At 35.0% G+C, this 18,535-nt stretch overlaps 1 protein-coding gene across 1 annotated transcript in view; it reads left to right on the forward strand.

The window, feature by feature from the left end:
* The window catches only part of LOC133195298 (plexin-A4-like), a 169,035-nt gene that overhangs the window by 131,674 nt on the left and 18,826 nt on the right, over positions 1-18,535 (forward strand). The window contains exons 16-22 of the mRNA XM_061331149.1: positions 13,222-13,410; positions 14,757-14,838; positions 15,888-16,133; positions 16,366-16,524; positions 17,132-17,357; positions 17,467-17,621; positions 18,396-18,517. Of these exons, the coding sequence (XP_061187133.1) occupies positions 13,222-13,410; positions 14,757-14,838; positions 15,888-16,133; positions 16,366-16,524; positions 17,132-17,357; positions 17,467-17,621; positions 18,396-18,517 (1,179 nt within the window). The remainder of the gene's footprint in view (positions 1-13,221; positions 13,411-14,756; positions 14,839-15,887; positions 16,134-16,365; positions 16,525-17,131; positions 17,358-17,466; positions 17,622-18,395; positions 18,518-18,535) is intronic.

An 18,535-nucleotide genomic window follows, 5' to 3' on the forward strand; every position in this document is an offset into this window, starting at 1 on the left:
AGAGAGAGTTCTTTAAATGATTTTTATGTATGTTATTGAGACTGCAGATGTCTAGATTGACGTCAAACATCTTAGTAAAATTCACTTCCGGTTGCGTATTTTCCTGCCCTCAAATTGAGATTTTATTCACCTAATTGCTCAGCACCAGTAAACGACTGAAATCCAAAACTTTCAGGACTGATAGTCAGTCACCAGTTTTTCTACATCATGTGAAAATCGTACATTGCCGTCAGTTTCCGGCGTGACCGGAAGCAATGCAAACAAGGTGAATTTTCCAAGTTTTTTTTTCTTTTTACAGAAATGTTTGGCTAATGCAGATGTTAGATAGACTAAAACCATGCAAATTATTTTCACTGGAAGTGCTGGCCGAAAAATCGGAACATGAGTAATTTTTCATGAAAACTTTTAGGGATGATCAGTTGTGAATAATTTAGGTGTAGAATGAACATTTTATTTGTTTTGAGTAATTTCAGTCTTGATGAAGTAAAAAAAAAAAACGTAGAAAGTAAATTTTTTTCCGGGATTTTCTCAATGACCTTGACCTTTGATCTTGACCTTTGACCTTGACCTTTGATGACCTTGACCTTTGACCAAAAGGTCAGAATCAATAATTAATTTACTCCTCTTTCCCCCCTCCCCTTCCCAAAAAATCAACAACAAAAAAATCAAAAAAAAAAAAAAAAAAAAAATCAGATTTATATCAGCCTAGAATATTTTTCTAGAACTCATACAACACCTCGGATCGACATAACATTTCGAGGTATTGCAGAAGATATCTGAAAGAAAGTTTCCTGAAAATTTGACGGTGAATCTCTGAAGTGTATAGAAATTATGAATGTTTACGGCAAACACTATATCTTTTTTCGTATCTGAAATTTAGATGCCGATGAACATAAAAATTAATTAAAGCTTTTCTCGGTTATTTCTTCAGTTGTTATGAATAGCAGTCAATTCTCTTGATATGATATGATATTTTAACACCAAGCATTCTTGCTTTCTCTAGTATGTGGAATTTATTTCAATTTTATTTAGAATTAATATTAATCGAATGAATGTCGAAAACAGCGATTTTTTCCTAGCAAATAAATTTTCACGCTCTCATTGACACATTTTTCTTTCTAAAATCCCTATCTGAAATTTTAATTTATGCTACTTACATTTAATTCAATCCACACAGAGATGCTTATTTTAATCTTACCTATTATTTTAGGATATTCAGTCACATCCGAACCCGATCCAAAATTTTCCTATATTTGTAAACAAAGTCTCGACACTGCAGTTCTAATGCATCATAGGCTCTGAATGATTAACTCAATGCATTCCAAATATAGACCATCTCAAATGATTTTTTAAACCGAAAATCTGCAATTGTATTATACACCAATCGTGTTTCTCAATCTATTCAATACTGATCACTACATTCCATAACAAACAAGAGAACACGTGCTTTTATTCCTATTTATTCTTAAACAATTAATTTACTACCTCCATCTTCATCAGAATACGTGGTCTAGTGGTTAGCGCGCCTGCCTTACAAACCAAAGGTTTTGAGTTCGATCCCTGCTGGAAGGACATTTTTTTTTTCATTTTCAGCTTTTTTTTCAAACCAGTTGACAAAAGAGTCAAGAAAACGGAAGACCTGTTATTGCCTAGGCAATAAGTATCTAGTTATTATTATTTTTCTTCCAACCGATTTTGTGCACGCGATTTCTCAGAAACAGCTTGGCCGATTTACATCAAACTTTCAGACGTGAAAGATAATCAACTGATCTTGATAGGATTTTTTGGTTTTTCATGATGTCACTTCCGGTCGTGAGATATGGACGATTTTCTGATTTTCAGAGGGTCAGCTTGTCCTGGGGTGTTCTCCTAAACGAATAGAGATAAAGGGATAAGATTTTCAGTGAAGATAGAGGAAAGATTGTAGATGTGCCATTTCGCATCTATATGTTTCCAGCTCAAAAGGCGCTGAAGCTCGCCTGGACTCGAAAAATAGGCTCACAAGCATCTCGAAAAATTTGACATGTTTTCTTTTATATCTTTTTACCTGTAAATATTTTGTTAAAACATATATTACAAAAGATGCACAAAATGACAAGACGTTTCATTTGATATCAAGAAAAAGGGGCTGATCACTCAAATTAAGGGCTCAGAGGGGCCAAAACTCTTTCATATATAACTTTTGAACGATCAAAATTTTGTTATAAATTACTGAAGCAAAAATGTTCATCTTAACAATTTGCAACTATATGTTTTAAAATTTTTATCATATATTACGTAATAAGGGGCCAGAAGGGAGCCAGAATGCTAAATCTTTGAGGCTTTCTATCTCGAAAAGAGAGAATATTTTGATAAGCAATACTGAACAAAAGATGGTCAGATTATTAATTTAAGCTATACGCAACCTTTCAATTTTTGCAAAACTGCCCCATTAAGGACTTGAGGGGCTGGCCCCTAAATATTTCAATTCAGCATATCTCGAAAACGAAAATAAATTTCTGAATAGTTGTTGAACAAAAAATCTTCAAAATGACAAGACCTTTCATTTGATATCAAGAAAAAGGGGCTGGTCCCTCAAATTAGGGGCTCAGAGGGGCCAAAACTCTTTCAAGTATAACTCTTGAACGATCAATATTTTGTTATTAATTACTGAAGCAAAAATGTTTATCTTAACGATTTGCAACTATATGGTTTAAAATTTTGATCATATCTTACGTAATAAGGGACCAAAAGGGGCCAGAATGCTAAATCTTCGATGCTTTATATCTCATAAAGGGGGAATATTTTGATAAGCAATAGTGAGCAAAAGATGTTAAGAATAATGTTCTAAACAAAATGCAACCTTTCAAATTTTGCAAAACAGCCCCATTAAGGACTTGAAGGGCTGGCCCCTAAATATTTCAATTCAGCATATCTCCACAACGAAAGGAAATCTCTGAAAAGTTGTTGAACAAAAAGTCTTTAAAATCACAAGACCTTTTATTTGATATCAAGAAAAAGGGGATAACCCCTCAAATTAGGGGCTGAGAGGGGTCAAAAATCTTTCATCTTTAACTCTTTAATGATCAATAATTTGCGATACATTATTGAAGCAAAGATGCTTATCTTAACAATTTGCTACAATATATGATAAGATTCTGATCATATGTCACGTAATAAGGGGTCACAAGGGGCCAGAATGCTACATCTTTGATGCTTTATATCTCGAAAAGGGGGAATATTTTGATAAGCAATACTGAACAAAAGATGGTCAGAATAATGTTCTAAACAATATGCACCCTTTGAATTTTTGTCAAACGGCCCCATTAAGGACTTGGAGGGGTGGCCCCTAAATATTTCCATTCAGCATATCTCCACAACGAAAAGAAATCTCTGAATAGTTGTTGAACAAAAACTCTTCAAAATCACAAGACCTTTCATTTAATATCAAGAATAAGGGACTGACCCCTCAAATTAGGGGCTGAGAGGGGCCAAAAGCATGTCATCTAGAGCTTTTTTAATAATGTTATATAAATCAAAAGAATGAAATCTAGTTAGGGAAGTCTATATATTATTATCTTTTAACAAAGATCATAGTCAAAATCGTATCTCATCTTATCGAAAAATCGGACGGAAGACCTACTCGTTGCTCGCAACGAGATCTCATCTAGTTATTATTATTTTTCTTCCTGGGTACTTTTTTGTCCACGAGTGATCTCCGAAACTACACATCCGATTGAGGTGAAACCTTTTTAGTGTGAATAGGAATGTTATGTAGATTTGCGGAACAAAGGTCATTTTGCGCGCACTCGCATGCATGTGCGTGCGCGTGCATTGCGTAAAATGACCAATATACTTGATTTAGCTGTAACTTTTATATTTTTTGATGAAATGCTTTGATACTCAGAATATCAGAATATAATAAAAGTGTAAACAAGGTGACATGGTCAACATGCACATGCATGCACGTGCGCGCACGCGCAAAGCATAAAATGACCAATATACTTGATATAAGCGTAACTTTGATACTTTTTGATGAAATGCTTTGATACTCAAAATATTTATATATATTAGAAGTGTAAACAAGATGACATGGTCATCATGCACATGCATGCATATGAATGCACGTGCGCGCGCATGCAATGTGTTAATTGACCAATATACTTAATATAGCCGTAATTTTTATATTTTTTGATGAAAAGCTTTGATATTAAGAATATACAGATATAATTAGTGTAGACAAGATAATGTGGACATCATGTACATGCATGCACATGCGCGTGCGTGAAATATGTTAAATGACCAATATACTTAATATAGCCGTAACTTTTATATTTTTTGATGGAAAGCTTTGATACTAAGAATAAACAGACAAATTATAAGTGTAGACAAGATGGCATGGTCATTATGAACATGTATGCAGGTGCGCGTGCGCGCAATGCTAAGATGACCAATATACTTGATATAGCCGGAACTTATATATTTTTAATGAAATGTTTTGATACTGAGAAAATAAAGATGCATTAATAGTATAGACGGGATGACATGGTCATCCTGCACATACATGCACATGCGCGCGCATGAAATGCGAAAAATGACGATATACTTCATTGCCTTATTTAATGAAGCTTACAGAAAATAAGACACCAAGAGGGTGTTGGGGAGCGTTTGGGGAACATCTGTAACGGTCCCCGTTACAATTATAACTAGTTTGTATTCTTCTGAGAGGAGTTATTCCCCTTTGCCATTTACTTTTGATAATTAATCACTGTATATAATGTATTTGAAAGGTTAATAGAATAAGAGAATTATGCAAGAATTTTTATTGTATAATATAAAAAGTACCCTCATAGTTTTAATGATCAGTTAGACTTTTGAGTAATAGATAAATAAAAATGAGACAAAAATAACTTGTCTTATTAAATGTTCATCAAAGACCAAGAGAGGTCAATGAAAGAGTTTTCAACAAGGAATTAAAATAATATAGAAGCACTGATAGTTTGTTAATATACTGTATGGTGATTGGTGATAATGGGAAACAGATTAGAACCTAAATTATGAACTGTTACTGAATGCTAAACTAATTATTTTGTTGATCCAGATCATCCTATTTTTCTTGCTTTTGGGCAACAAAGCCTCACCTTTCAGTTCATTTTATACTCTATGGATCCTCTAAATTGTTGTAATATACTCAGGTGACCATTAAGGCCCTTGGGCCTCTTGTTTACTTTGCTGAAATACAGACTAGAATAATTGGATTAATTTATTGCAATCGTGTGATAACAATCAAAGGCCTGCATAAAGTGATGGCATAAGCTGACCCCAAATTTAAAACAAAAAATGATAATAAAATTCATACTTTTTAGCCCACGTAAATGAGCTTTTCTGATCATTTGTCATCTGTCTATCCATCTGTCAACTTTTCACTGTTTTGAATTTGTCTCTTGAATCACTAAACCAATACCTGTGTGTGAGTGTGTGTGTGGTGGTTGGGGGGGGGGGGGTTGTAGAAGAAGACCCTTTCCTAACCTCAAATGAGCTTTCCTGATCAACTGTTGTCTGGTTTTATCAAAGTTGGCACAAAACATTAATGGACAGAGGGGATTCTAAATTTTACAAATAAAGGGCAAAGCCCCCTTCCAAGGGGAGATTAAAAAAAAGCCACAAAAAGGTTTGGGTCATTGAAAAATCTTTTTTTCAAGAACCACTGGGCAAGAAAAAGTGAAACTTAGGCCTAAAAAATTAAAAACTTGGTTCTCAGGCCAGTTATCTTGAGAATAAATCTGAAAGGGAGGCTTTTCCCTCCTTTTTACCTCATAAAAAACAGACGAGGGATTTTTAGCTCACCTGAGCTCAAGTGAGCTTTTCTGATCACCCTTTGTCCGTCTTCTGTCCGTTCATCCATCTGTTGTCCATCTTTCTGTAAACTTTTCACATTTTCAACTTCTTCTCAAGAACCACTGGGCCAATTTTAACCAAACTTAATACAAAGCATCCTTGGGTGAAGGAAAGTTTTAATTGTTCAAATAAAGGGCCAATCCCCCTTACAAGGGGAGAAAATCAAGAACAGACAAAAATAAGGTGGGTCAATATAAAATCTTCTTTTCAAGAACCACTGGGCCAGAAAAGGTGAATCTTAAATGTTTAAGCATCCTTGGGTAGTGTTGATTCTTAATTGTTCAAATTATGACCTTGGGGATAGGGTTGGGTAACAATAGGGGATCCAAGTTTTACATTGAAATATGTAGTAAAAATCTTTAAATAAAAATCTTCTTTTTAAGAACCACTGGGTCAGAAAAGCTGAAACTTATCTGGAATCATCCTGAGGTAGTGTAGATTCTAAATTGTTCAAATCATGACCCCTGGGGTAGGGCGGGGCCACAATAGAGAATCCAAGTTTTACATTGAAATATGAGGTAAAAATCTTTAAAAATCTTCTTCTCAAGAACCACTGGGCCAGAAAAGCTAAAACTTATGTGGAAGCATTCTGGGATAGTGTAGATTCTAAATTGTTCAAATCATGACCCCTGGGGTAGGGCGGGGCCACAATAAGTACTACTGGGGGGGGGATCAGGTGAAAAACAGCAAGGCCAAAGTTACTCAGGTGAGCGTTGTGGCCCATGGGCTTCTTGTTATACAAATCTGATGTCAACTTCCTGTTCATCCATGTGTCTGTCCGTAACTGGACTTGGGTACATTCACTTCAGAGTGTTTATATTCACATCAATGCTGGGTATTACTAGAGAGCATTTGGCTCACAGATATCTTGTTTGTTCTCATATCTCACCAGCTTGTGATTCATCTACTGATGTGCAAGTGCAAAGTATGTAATATTTTGTGAAATAAGTGTATTAGTATTAAATACTCATCAAAAGTTTCTCATCATATTTTTTACTTTGCTGAAATACAGACTAGAATAATTGGATTAATTTATTGCAATCATGTGATAACAATCAAAGGCCTGCATAAAGTGATGGCATAAGCCGACCCCAAATTTAAAACAAAAAATAATAATAAAATTGATACTTTTTAGCCCACATGAATGAGCTTTTCTGATCATTTGTCATCTGTCTATCCATCTGTCAACTTTTCACTGTTTTGACTTTGTCTCTTGAATCACTAAACCAATATCTGTGTGTGAGTGTGTGTGTGAAGAGGGGGGGGGGGGTTGTAGAAGAAGACACTTTCCTAACCTCAAATGAGCTTTCCTGAACAACTGTTGTCTGGTTTTATCAAAGTTGGCACAAAACATTAATGGACAGAGGGGATTCTAAATTTTACAAATAAAGGGCAAAGCCCCCTTCCAAGGGGAGATTAAAAAAAGCCACAAAAAGGTTTGGGTCATTGAAAAATCTTTTTTTCAAGAACCACTGGGCAAGAAAAAGTGAAACTTAGGCCTAAAAAATTAAAAACTTGGTTCTCAGGCCAGTTATCTTGAGAATAAATCTGAAAGGGAGGCTTTTCTCTCCTTTTTACCTCATAAAAAAACAGACGAGGGATTTTTAGCTCACCTGAGCTCAAGTGAGCTTTTCTGATCACCCTTTGTCCGTCTTCTGTCCGTTCATCCATCTGTTGTCCATCTTTCTGTAAACTTTTCACATTTTCAACTTCTTCTCAAGAACCACTGGGCCAATTTTAACCAAACTTAATACAAAGCATCCTTGGGTGAAGGAAAGTTTTAATTGTTCAAATAAAGGGCCAATTCCCCTTACAAGGGGAGAAAATCAAGAACAGACAAAAATAAGGTGGGTCAATATAAATAAAATCTTCTTTTCAAGAACCACTGGGCCAGAAAAGGTGAATCTTAAATGTTTGAGCATCCTTGGGTAGTGTTGATTCTCAATTGTTCAAATTATGACCTCCGGGGGTAGGGCGGGGTCACAATTGGGAATCAAAGATCTACATTGAAATATATACGGAAAATCTTTAAAAATCTTCTCAAGAACCAATTGGCCAGAAATGCTGAAACTTATGTTGAAGCATCCTGGGGTAGCATAGATTCTAAATTGTTCAAATCATGACCCCTGGGGTAGGGCGGGGCCACAATAGAGGATCAAAGTAGTTTCTAGATTCTTATGTCAAATCATGACCTCCGGGGGGTAGGGCGGGGTCACAATAGGGAATCATAGATCTACATTGAAATATATATGGAAAATATTTCAAAATCTTCTTCGGAAGAACCAATGGGCCAGATATGCTGAAACCTATGTTGAAGCATCCTCGGGTAGCGTAGATTCTAAATTGTTCAAGTCAGGACCCCCGGGTGTAGGATGGGGCCACAATAGAGGATCAAAGTTTTAAATTCAGCATCTAAAAAAAGAAAAGTTTTCTCAAAAACCTCAATTAAACCATCAATTTTCAAACATTTCCAAGTTGGCTTGATATTTTTTTAGCTCTCCTGAGCCAAAGGCTCAAGTGAGCTTTTCTGATCAAAATTTGTCCGTTGTCTTGTCGTCGTTGTCGTTGTTGTAAACTTTTCACATTTTCATCTTCTTCTCAAGAACCACTGTGCCAATTTCAACCAAACTTGCCACAAAGTATCCTTGGGTAAAGGGGATTCAAGTTTGTTCAAATGAAGGGCCACACCTTCTTCTAAGGGGAGATAATTAAGAATTTGTGAAAATTAATGGCATCATTAAAAAATCTTCTTCTCAAGAACCACTGTGCTTGAAAATATGAAACTTAAGTAGTTTAAGTAGTGTAGATTCAAGTTTGTTCAAATCATGACCCCTGCGGGTCGGGTGGGGCCACAATGGGTGATCAAAGTTTTACATATGAATATATAGGAAAAATCTTTAAAAATCTTCTTCACAAGAACAGCAAAGCCATGATTGGTCATATTTACCTGGAAGCATCCTCAGATAGTGTAGATTCAAATTTGTTCAAATCATGACCCCTGGGGTTCGGGTGGCGCCACAATGGGCAATCAAAGTTTTACATAGGAATATATAGGAAAAATCTTAAGTTTAAAAATCTTCTTCTCAAGAACAGCAAAGCCATGATTGGTCATATTTATTTGGTAGCATCCTCTGGTAGTGTAGATTCAAGTTTGTTCAAATCATGACCCCCAGGGGTAGGGTGGGGCCACAATGGGCAATCAAAGTTTTACATAGGAATATATAGGAAAAATCTTTAAAAATCTTCTACTCAAGAACAGCAAAGCCATGATTGGTCATATTTACATGGAAGCATCCTCAGATAGTGTACATTCCAATTTGTTCAAATCATGACCCCCGGGGGTCGGGTGGGGCCACAATGGGCGATCAAAGTTTTACATGGGAATATATGGGAAAATCTTCAAAAATCTTCTTGTCAAGAACAGCAAAGCCATGATTGGTCACATTTACATGGAAGCATCCTCAGATAGTGTACATTCAAATTTGTTCAAATCATGACCCCCGGGGGTCGGGTGGGTCCACAATGGGCGATCAAAGTTTTACATGGGAATATATGGGAAAATCTTCAAAAATCTTCTTGTCAAGAACAGCAAAGCCATGATTGGTCAGATTTACATGGAAGCATCCTCAGATAGAGTACATTCAAATTTGTTCAAATCATGACCCCCGGGGGTCGGGTGGGTCTACAATGGGCGATCAAATTTTACATAGGAACACATAGTAAAAATCTTTAAAAAAACTATTTGTTAAGAATAGCAGAGCCATGATTGGTCATATTTATATGGTAGCATCCTCAGATAGTGTACATACAAATTTGTTCGAATCATGACCCCCGGGGGTCGGGTGGGGCCACAATGGGCGATCAAAGTTTTACATAGGAACACATAGTAAAAATCTTTAAAAAAAACTATTTGTTAAGAATAGCAAAGCCATGATTGGTCATATTTATATGGAAGCATTCTTAGTGTACATTCAAGTTTGTTCAAACATGACCCCTGGGGGTCGGGTGGGGCCACAATGGGTGATCAAAGTTTTACATAGGAATACATAGGTTAAATCTTTAAAAATCTTCTACTCAAGAACAGCAAAGCCATGATTGGTCATATTTAAATGGAAGCATCCTCAGATAATGTAGATTCAAATTTGTTCAATTCATGACCCCCCCCCCCCCCCCAACCACTTTTATATTTAAACTTTTCAACCTTTCAAGATTGAAGTGATTTCTGCTTTTTCCTAGCCATAGTGCTCAGGTGAGCGATGTGGCCCCTGGGCCTCTTGTACAATTTAATATATACTGTTGGGAAAATGTTTATAAAAAATATTCCTCTGGAGAAAAGCAAAATTTTCTGCAGAGCAGCAGGTCCAAGGTAATTCAGGTAAGCATTTTGGCCCATGGGCCTTTTTTTTAAATAAAAGAACAGAGCAAGTTAAATATGCAGTTATGATGAAGGAAAATGATTGACTGTGCTTTCTGTCTCATTTCAACATTAGATATTTGTTATTTATCACTATTTCTAAATTTGTGACTCCAGGTCACAAGGTAGCCTAGGGGTAGGGTACTTTGTTTCATGACCATGAGGCCAGGGTTTGATTCTCATTCACTGTGTGTTATCAAACCTAAGAAATAAACATTAGTAGTTACTGTTCCTTCTCCAAGCCTGCCAATAGAAGTAAAAGTCACAGGTTTTCAGATGAAAGCTTAAAAATTAGTAAGCATTGGCACAATAAAGAAACATTAGCTAACTGCTCCGTGGCTATGAGTGCTGAGCATAGGTCTAAATATGAAGCTCTTTACTGGTGTACTGGTGTAAGGTGAAGTCTCGATCCATATGATTGTAAAAATTCAAATACACAACATAACAATCAATCAATCTAAATTTGTGAAGCCCCCCTCCCTCTCCTAAAAAAAAGCCCCAAACATACAAGCACAAAAAGGTTTTTTATGCCCCGCTATGAATATGGTCAGGGCATATTGTGTTCTTGTGTCTGTCTTCTGTCTTTCCATCCTTCCTTCCTTTTGTCTTTCTGTCTATCCTTCCCTCATACTTTGCATTTAGCTCAGTAAATTCAAAGAAACTATACGAGATATTTTTATAAAACTTCATATGCTGATTCATACTGATGAGAGCTTTTCAACTGCATGAACATTTTTGACCTTGACCTTTCCTTTGACCTTGATATCCTTTTTTTTTAATTTTCAATTAGCTTAGTTTCAAAGAAACTATTCAAGATATTTAAATGTAAGCTTATGTACTGATACATAATTTGGTGAGAACTTCTTAACTATCCAATTTTTAGCTCTTCTGAGCCAAAGGCTCAAAGAGCTAATGCTATGGCCATTTGTGCGGTGTGCGTAAACTTTTTAGAATATGGGCCATAACTCAAGAACCCCTTGGCCAATTATTGTCAAATTTGTCACAGGGTATCCTTGGCCCAAGGGCTTCCTTTTATACTAAAACTAGGGTTGTGTCCCTTTAACAAGGGGAGATAATTAGGAAAATAGAAACAAAAGTACTGGTTGCTAAAAAATCTTATTCTCAAGAACCACTGGGCAGATTATCACCAAACTTACACAAAAGGATGAGGATATGTTGTAGATTAAAATTTGCATGGGGATTTACCCTGGGGCAAAGGGCGTGGTCTCAAGGTCACTTCAGAGTTGACCAAAAATTACATTTTATTAAAATGATGATATTTTGCTTACTATAAGGACAAGGGTCATCAAATCTTGTCAGTTGATGCATCTAAGGACCTCATATCATGTTGACTCAAAAGTAGGTCACGGTGACCTACTTTTTTGCGGCCGTTCTTTTTCAAAATGATTTAGGTGCATATTTTGAACAATTTAAGGCCTATGATCATCAAACTTTGTCAGTTGATGCATCTTGGGTCCTTGAAGTATGTCAACTAAAATGTAGGTCACCTTGACCTACTTTTTGAATTTTACGGCTAATCTTTTTCAAAACAATTAAGGTCATTAATTCGAATACCGAGAGGTTTAGAATCATTAAAAAGTAGGTCACAGTGACCTACTTTTTGAACTTTGGAGGCATTTGAATTCAAAGCGTTTTAGAGGCATAATTTGGACATTTTAAAGCCTATGATCATAAGACTTTGTAAGTTGATGCATCTTGGGTCCTTAAAAAACATCAACTGAAAAGTAGGTCACCGTGACCTTTATGTCTTTAATTAAATATTTCAGGTACTAATTGGCTTAGAAATCATCAAACTTTGTCAGTTGATGCCTCTTGGGTCTTCGGAGTAGGTCGACTGAAAAGTAGGTCACCATGACCTACTTCTGAAAATTTATGGCTTTAATTAAATATTTCAGGTACTAATTGGCTTAGAATCATCAAACTTTGTCAGTTGATGCATCTTGGGTCTTCGGAGTAGGTCGACTGAAAAGTAGGTCACCATGACCTACTTCTGAAAATTTATGGCTTTAATTAAATATTTCGGGTACTAGTTGGCTTAGAATCATCAAACTTTGTCAGTTGATGCATCTTGGGTCCTTGGAGTACGACAACTGAAAAGTAGGTCACGGTGACCTACTTTTGAAATTTTATGGTTATAATTTTAAGAAATATTTTAGGTATTAATTGGCTTAGAATCATCAAACTTAGTTGATGGGTCCTCAGAGAATGACAAGTGAAAAGTAGATCACCTGACCAACTCTCAGGTACTAGTTGGCTTAGAATCATCTTGGGTTCTCAGAATGTGAATTGGAATTTCAAGGGTTTATCTAAATATACAGGATACTTAGAGGCTTCAAATAGAAGTGATAGGTTGTACAGTTTATCAGAAGAGCGATTCAAGGCCCTTGGGCCTCTTGTTTTATTTACCTTGACTTATCCAATGATCTTTGACTTTCCTATTAATTGTGTCTAAAATTTAGTTTTAAAGAAACTATTCAAGATATTTTCATAAAACTTCATACACTAGTACAAATTTTCATGTTGCAGAGCTTATGAACTCTGGGTGGGGCATTCATGTCCTATGGGCATATTTCTAGTTTTTGATTTGATTAGTAAAGACAACACTAGCCACCCCTATCTCCTTTTTCACAATATTCAATGGAAAAATTCAGGACATTCTGTAAGAAAAAAAATACCTAAAGAGGGGGAAAGTGTTCAGAGTTTTCCTATATCCTCAAATTTTTATTTTGTCTTTGAATTTTAGGATAGAAATAAAAAATTGTCTGTTGCTTAAAGCTACAAAGTTCTTTCATTTCTGAGCATATTTACACATTCTCTGATATTTCAAAAAAATTCATATCTTTCAGATCTACATAAGTTTCCAGTATTATAAAATGAAAAAGCATTAAATGTATTTTTTTCTTTCAAAGAGACAAGAAAAATTCCAAAAATGGTGTGATAGTTTGCAGGCCAAATGGTGCTACTGTCACTGGATTTTATTCTGTTGAAGTGACATTTGATGGAAAGACAGTGAGGAACTTTTCATCACAATTATTTGAGTACCTTAAAGATCCAGAAATAACTGGAACAGATCCATCAGAATTGAAAACTATTAACAGGTAAGCACTGATTTCTAGGTCACAAGTAACACTTTTCAAAATTATAGAATTTTCAGTAAAAAGTGGACATTTAGTTCACCTGCCCTGAAAGCTGAAGTGAGCTTTTCTGATCATGTGTTATCAGGTGGCTATCCATCTGTCTGTAAACTTTTCACATTTTTAACTTCAACTCGAGAACCATTGGGCTAATTTTAACTAAAGTAGGTAGAAAGCAATCCCGAGTAAAGGGGATTCAAAATTGTTAAAATAAAGGGTCCTTGGGGATAATCAAGAAAAGGCAAAAATATGGTGGGGTCATTAAAAAATCTTCTCAAGAACCAAATGAACAGAAAAGCTGAAACATATGGAAGCTTCCTGAGGTTGTGTTGACTATAAATTTTTCAAATCATGGCCCCCAGGGTAGGGTGGGGGTGCAAAGGGCAATCAAAATTTTACATTGAAATAAACAAGAAAAATCTTCTCAAGAACCATTGTACCAGAAAAGCTGAAACTTTAAGGTAGAGTAGATTCTTAATTGTTCAGATCATGGCCCCCAGGGTAAGCTGGGGCCTCAATAGGGGATAAAAATAAAATAAATATTAAAGTATTATATTGAAATATATAGGAAAAATCTTTTCAAAATCATCTTCTTAACAACCACTCTTCCAAAAAAGCTGAAACTTGTTTGCAAGCTTCCTGAGGTAGTTTAGATTGTAAATTGTTCAAATAATGTCCTACAGGGGAAAGTTTGGGCCACAATAGGGAATCAAAAGTTTTACATTAAAATATATTGTAGGAAAAATCTTTAAATATCTTCTTCTCAAAACCACTGGGCCAAAAAAGCAGAAAGTAATTATTGGAGAGCAGCGTTTGTGTGTGTATCAGACTAACACATTTTTAAATTTTATTTTAGATATATTTTTGAAACTCTTTTCACCTAAAATATGATTTATAAAATGAATCATACGTCTAATAAGTGCTACATATAAATGTATTCATTTGGCAAAAACAATTTTTTAACAAAAGTGACTGTGATATATATATGAACACAGTTAAAATTGAAAGTCAAAGGTGAGGCACCCAGTGAATAAATTTATGAAAGTGTATTCTTTCTTTTTACATTGAATTCTATTAAACTTTTTTTCCTTCATATTATTAGGTTTTTGAAACATGATTTTTAGTGGGATTAATTTTTGTATAAATCCGATGTCAGTTTCCTTTATCCATGAGTCTATCTGTACTAAATTTTCGTTGCAGTTTTCTCAGCAACTACTCATCATAGATATTGATTCATGAGCGTATATTCATATAAGAGCGGGGGTATTACTAGTGAGTATTGCCTCACAGTCTTCTTGTTTTATTTGCAGTGGTGGAACTTCATTTACAGTTTTAGGAAAAGGATTTACAGATGCACTGGAGTCTCTGTATGTTGAACTTGGAAACAATGAGGTGAGATTTGAAATGTTTAATTTGATCAATTCAGCTGTTATTTTGCTATAATGACAGTATCATATATGCTGTGAATTTTCACTTCATGTGAAACTTCTATGCTAAAAGAAAAACCACTAAGAACTTTGATCATTGATCACATTATACTGTAAAAGTGGTAATATTGGCGAGAAGAAAGTTTTACAATTTTCTTAAAACATTGCTGAGTGGAACTTTTACAATTTTTTTTCACTATGCTACCTATACAAAAAGGAGTTATCTTTTTTTGCTTCCTTACATGCACAAAAAAATTGTCTCTCCCTTGGCTACAAATAAACCTTTGTCAAGTATTTGTGTTTTTCCTATACATGTATACATGCATTTCTTTTCGGGATCGAGATGCACTACTATTTATAGATGAATGATAATGATAAAGATCATGATCAATGAAGGATAATCAAAAAAATTGGAGAGTTATAGCTATTTGTCAATGTTTCCTCCCTGTCAAATTTTCCACTTTAACAGTATTTATATTTTCAACTGTTTTCTCTTTGACAACTCTTTGAAAGTTAAGTGTGTTAATTTCTCAATATTTAGGTAACAACTGAATGTAAATTTTGCCAAGTGAAAGGTCAAGTGCTAAATATTCAAGTCAAATTCCCTTGCAGTCATTTTGTCTGATGTCAGTGGGCTGGGGGACTATGGAAATAAACATGGAATGCTTCATGTATTTCAATTCTACTAGACATCATTTTTGATTTATATTTACATCTTTATTACATAATCACTGTCTAATTTGTTGGGTATGCCAGGGACATTAACCACAGTTGGAAACATGGGATGGTTTATGCATAACGGTTTTTGCCCATTATGCAAATTATCTGATGTTTCCAACTTGTTAGTGCCCTGGCATACCCAACACTCTAGGCAGTGATTCCTTAATTTAAGAGAGGAAAAAGATTTCATATGACAGTGATGAATATTGAAGTATTTCATTTCCTTTTTCTTTATATCCAAATACATCATTTTTTGTTTGTACCGAAACATAATCAATTTATTTTGATCCCTAGGAATCGAGAACTTCATGCAAAAGAAAGAATGATGAAGAGATAAGCTGTAGCTTTCCGGGAAGAGGAGACCTAAATAGGCACCGCAGGAAAAGGGCCACTCAGGCTACTGTTGTCATTCACTTGGACAGATATACAAAAATACTCTCCGATTCAGTTTTGTATGTGGATGATCCAAAATTAGAAGCATTTCAGCAAAATCAAACCTACGAGTTTGATCCAGATAAACATGATTCTATTTTGCTTCAAGTAAGTTCAGAGACTTGTACAAGGTTATTTTATCATAAGCCTAAAAATTGAATTAAAATATTCTCTAAATAATTCAATTAGTATACCCTTTTTTCCACGAGAAGTTCAGAGCTACTTGAAGTCTTAATTACCAGAAGTGAAGTCTTACCAGAGACTTCTGTTTAATACATCAAATATTTTAAATATGACAAGTTTACTACAAGAAAAACTTTGTTTTTCTCCTGTAATTAAGGGAAGTCAGCTTGCAGTTGTGACCAGCAAAGAGGACTACTTTGTTTTGGTGGGGAGTGGAGAATGTGCAGTTACGAACCTGAACAATTATAATCTGACATGCCGTCCTCCCTCCAGAAAACCAGACCCTCGTCTTCAGGAAGATAGGCTTTATATCAGGGTATTTTAAAAATATTTGATACATACAACATGCAAAATATGTACAGAAATAAAGATAATCGCCCTTTGTTATTTTGAAACAAGAAATAATACAATTCTAGTAGTTGAATTTTTGTGTGATTATACTCGACCTACAAAAAAATTGCCAAAATCATGGAATTTGAGATTTATTTGGAAGAGAATAATGACTCAGATAATTGTTGTAGTCCATGGGCCTCTTGTTTTTAAAAGGTATATTATATACTGTTAAAGTATTACATTTGGTTTTGTATTCTATTTAGTGCCTTTAGTGGAAAGCAGCTTCCACTAAATGTCTTTTATACATACATTTATGTCTTGCACATTCAGAAATGCACTTATTCAAATCTATTATGCTAAATTGCTGGAAAATCAGTATCTGCCAAATATCGTACTTGCTAAATATAATTCATTTACAGTATATTTGCTTAAAAAGCATAATAGATTTAATTAAGATAATTCTCACGGACCATTTTTGGAACTTTGCTATTTTCAAGTATCTTTGATTTTCACAGATTAGAGTCGATAATCTGAATATCTAGTTTTGCTGGGATTATGATTTTTTTTTCATGTATCTTTGATTTTTATAGATTCGAGTGGGCAATCTGAATAATGTTGTTGGGATTATTGAATATGTTGAAGACCCTCCCATCATGTACATCATCATTGGTGTGTTAGGTTTCCTCCTCATTGCGTGTCTCATAGCTGGAGTCTTCATCCACAGGAGAATTCGGACTCGCAATCAGAAAAAAATCGAAACGATGATGTCAGAAATGCATGAATTAGAACAGAACACAATGCGCATAAACCAAGAAGGTTGGTTGAAATTCAGTGCTTCAATTTTGTTAAATAATGATTATGTGTACAATGTATTTTAAAGAGGTTTCATTTTTTATTAAATTTCAGTCATTCATTCTTTTTCTAGAGTTTGCTGAGATGCAACTTAATATCACAGACATAAAGCGTGACCTAGTTTCTACAGGAATTCCCTACCACTCCTATCAAAACTACAGTCAGTACATGCTGTTTCCAAAGGAAGTGGAAGCTGGCACTCTGTTAAGCTTTCTGCAGCATAGCGGGGTAATATTCAAAACTAAATTTGCTTTTTCTGATCTAATGGATAATGCTGTTCTACTACATTTAACATTTTTATTTGGAAAGATTGTTTGCACCAAATATATAATACAAAAATCTAAATGCAGTGCTATTTGAGCCCTACAACAAAATTGTGGCTACCCTACAGAAATCATTCTGTTTTTTGTCTGTTTGTCCATCTTCTATATGATGGGATGTTTTTGATAACTTAAGATCTACAGACTTTTTTGTTTTGAGGGGGTTTTGGGGGGTTAGGTTGTTAAATTAAGGCAAATTGGTCAGAGGTCAAGGTCAGATGGTCAAGATAAACGATAATTAAAAATAAATAATATGAATGAAAATATGAAAATGATAATACCCCCATTTAGTGCAAATTAAAAGCTGGCTAAAACTTGGCCCTTTTGTCTAAGCTGTGCATGATGCTCTAAGGGTTCTCAAGTTTCACAATGGCCAAAGTAGGGGGTGGGGGGAACATGAAATGTGGTTCAGGAAAAAAAATTGCAAAATGACACTCAGATGACCTTTAAAGCCAATGGCCTCTTGTTCTTATACCACACATTTTAATATGTTAATGTAAAATTGTCATTTTCTTATTTTCAATTTATCTGCTGCTCTGTCATTCAGTTTTAGAGCTATTATTTCTCTCCTAATTGTCAAGGTTTACTTTAATTTACTGTGCTAATTTTTACTATCCATTAAAAGAAAAAAAAATAAATTATAGGTTCACAGTTGAATTGCGTTGCAATCATATTTTGACAGTATTCCAGTAAAAATGTCGAGAAGGCCATGGACCAGTTTGAGAAGCTGATGTCTAACAAATACTTTGTCAAGTCTCTTATTGGTACACTGGAGAGACAAAGGAAGATAACTCTGATTGACAAGTAGGTCACCTTGACCTA

Source organism: Saccostrea echinata, unplaced genomic scaffold, assembly GCF_033153115.1.
Source record: "Saccostrea echinata isolate AGI-Se365-2 ecotype Australia unplaced genomic scaffold, CSIRO_AGI_Sech_v1 ptg000029l, whole genome shotgun sequence".
NCBI classification, from domain to species: Eukaryota; Metazoa; Mollusca; class Bivalvia; order Ostreida; family Ostreidae; genus Saccostrea; species Saccostrea echinata.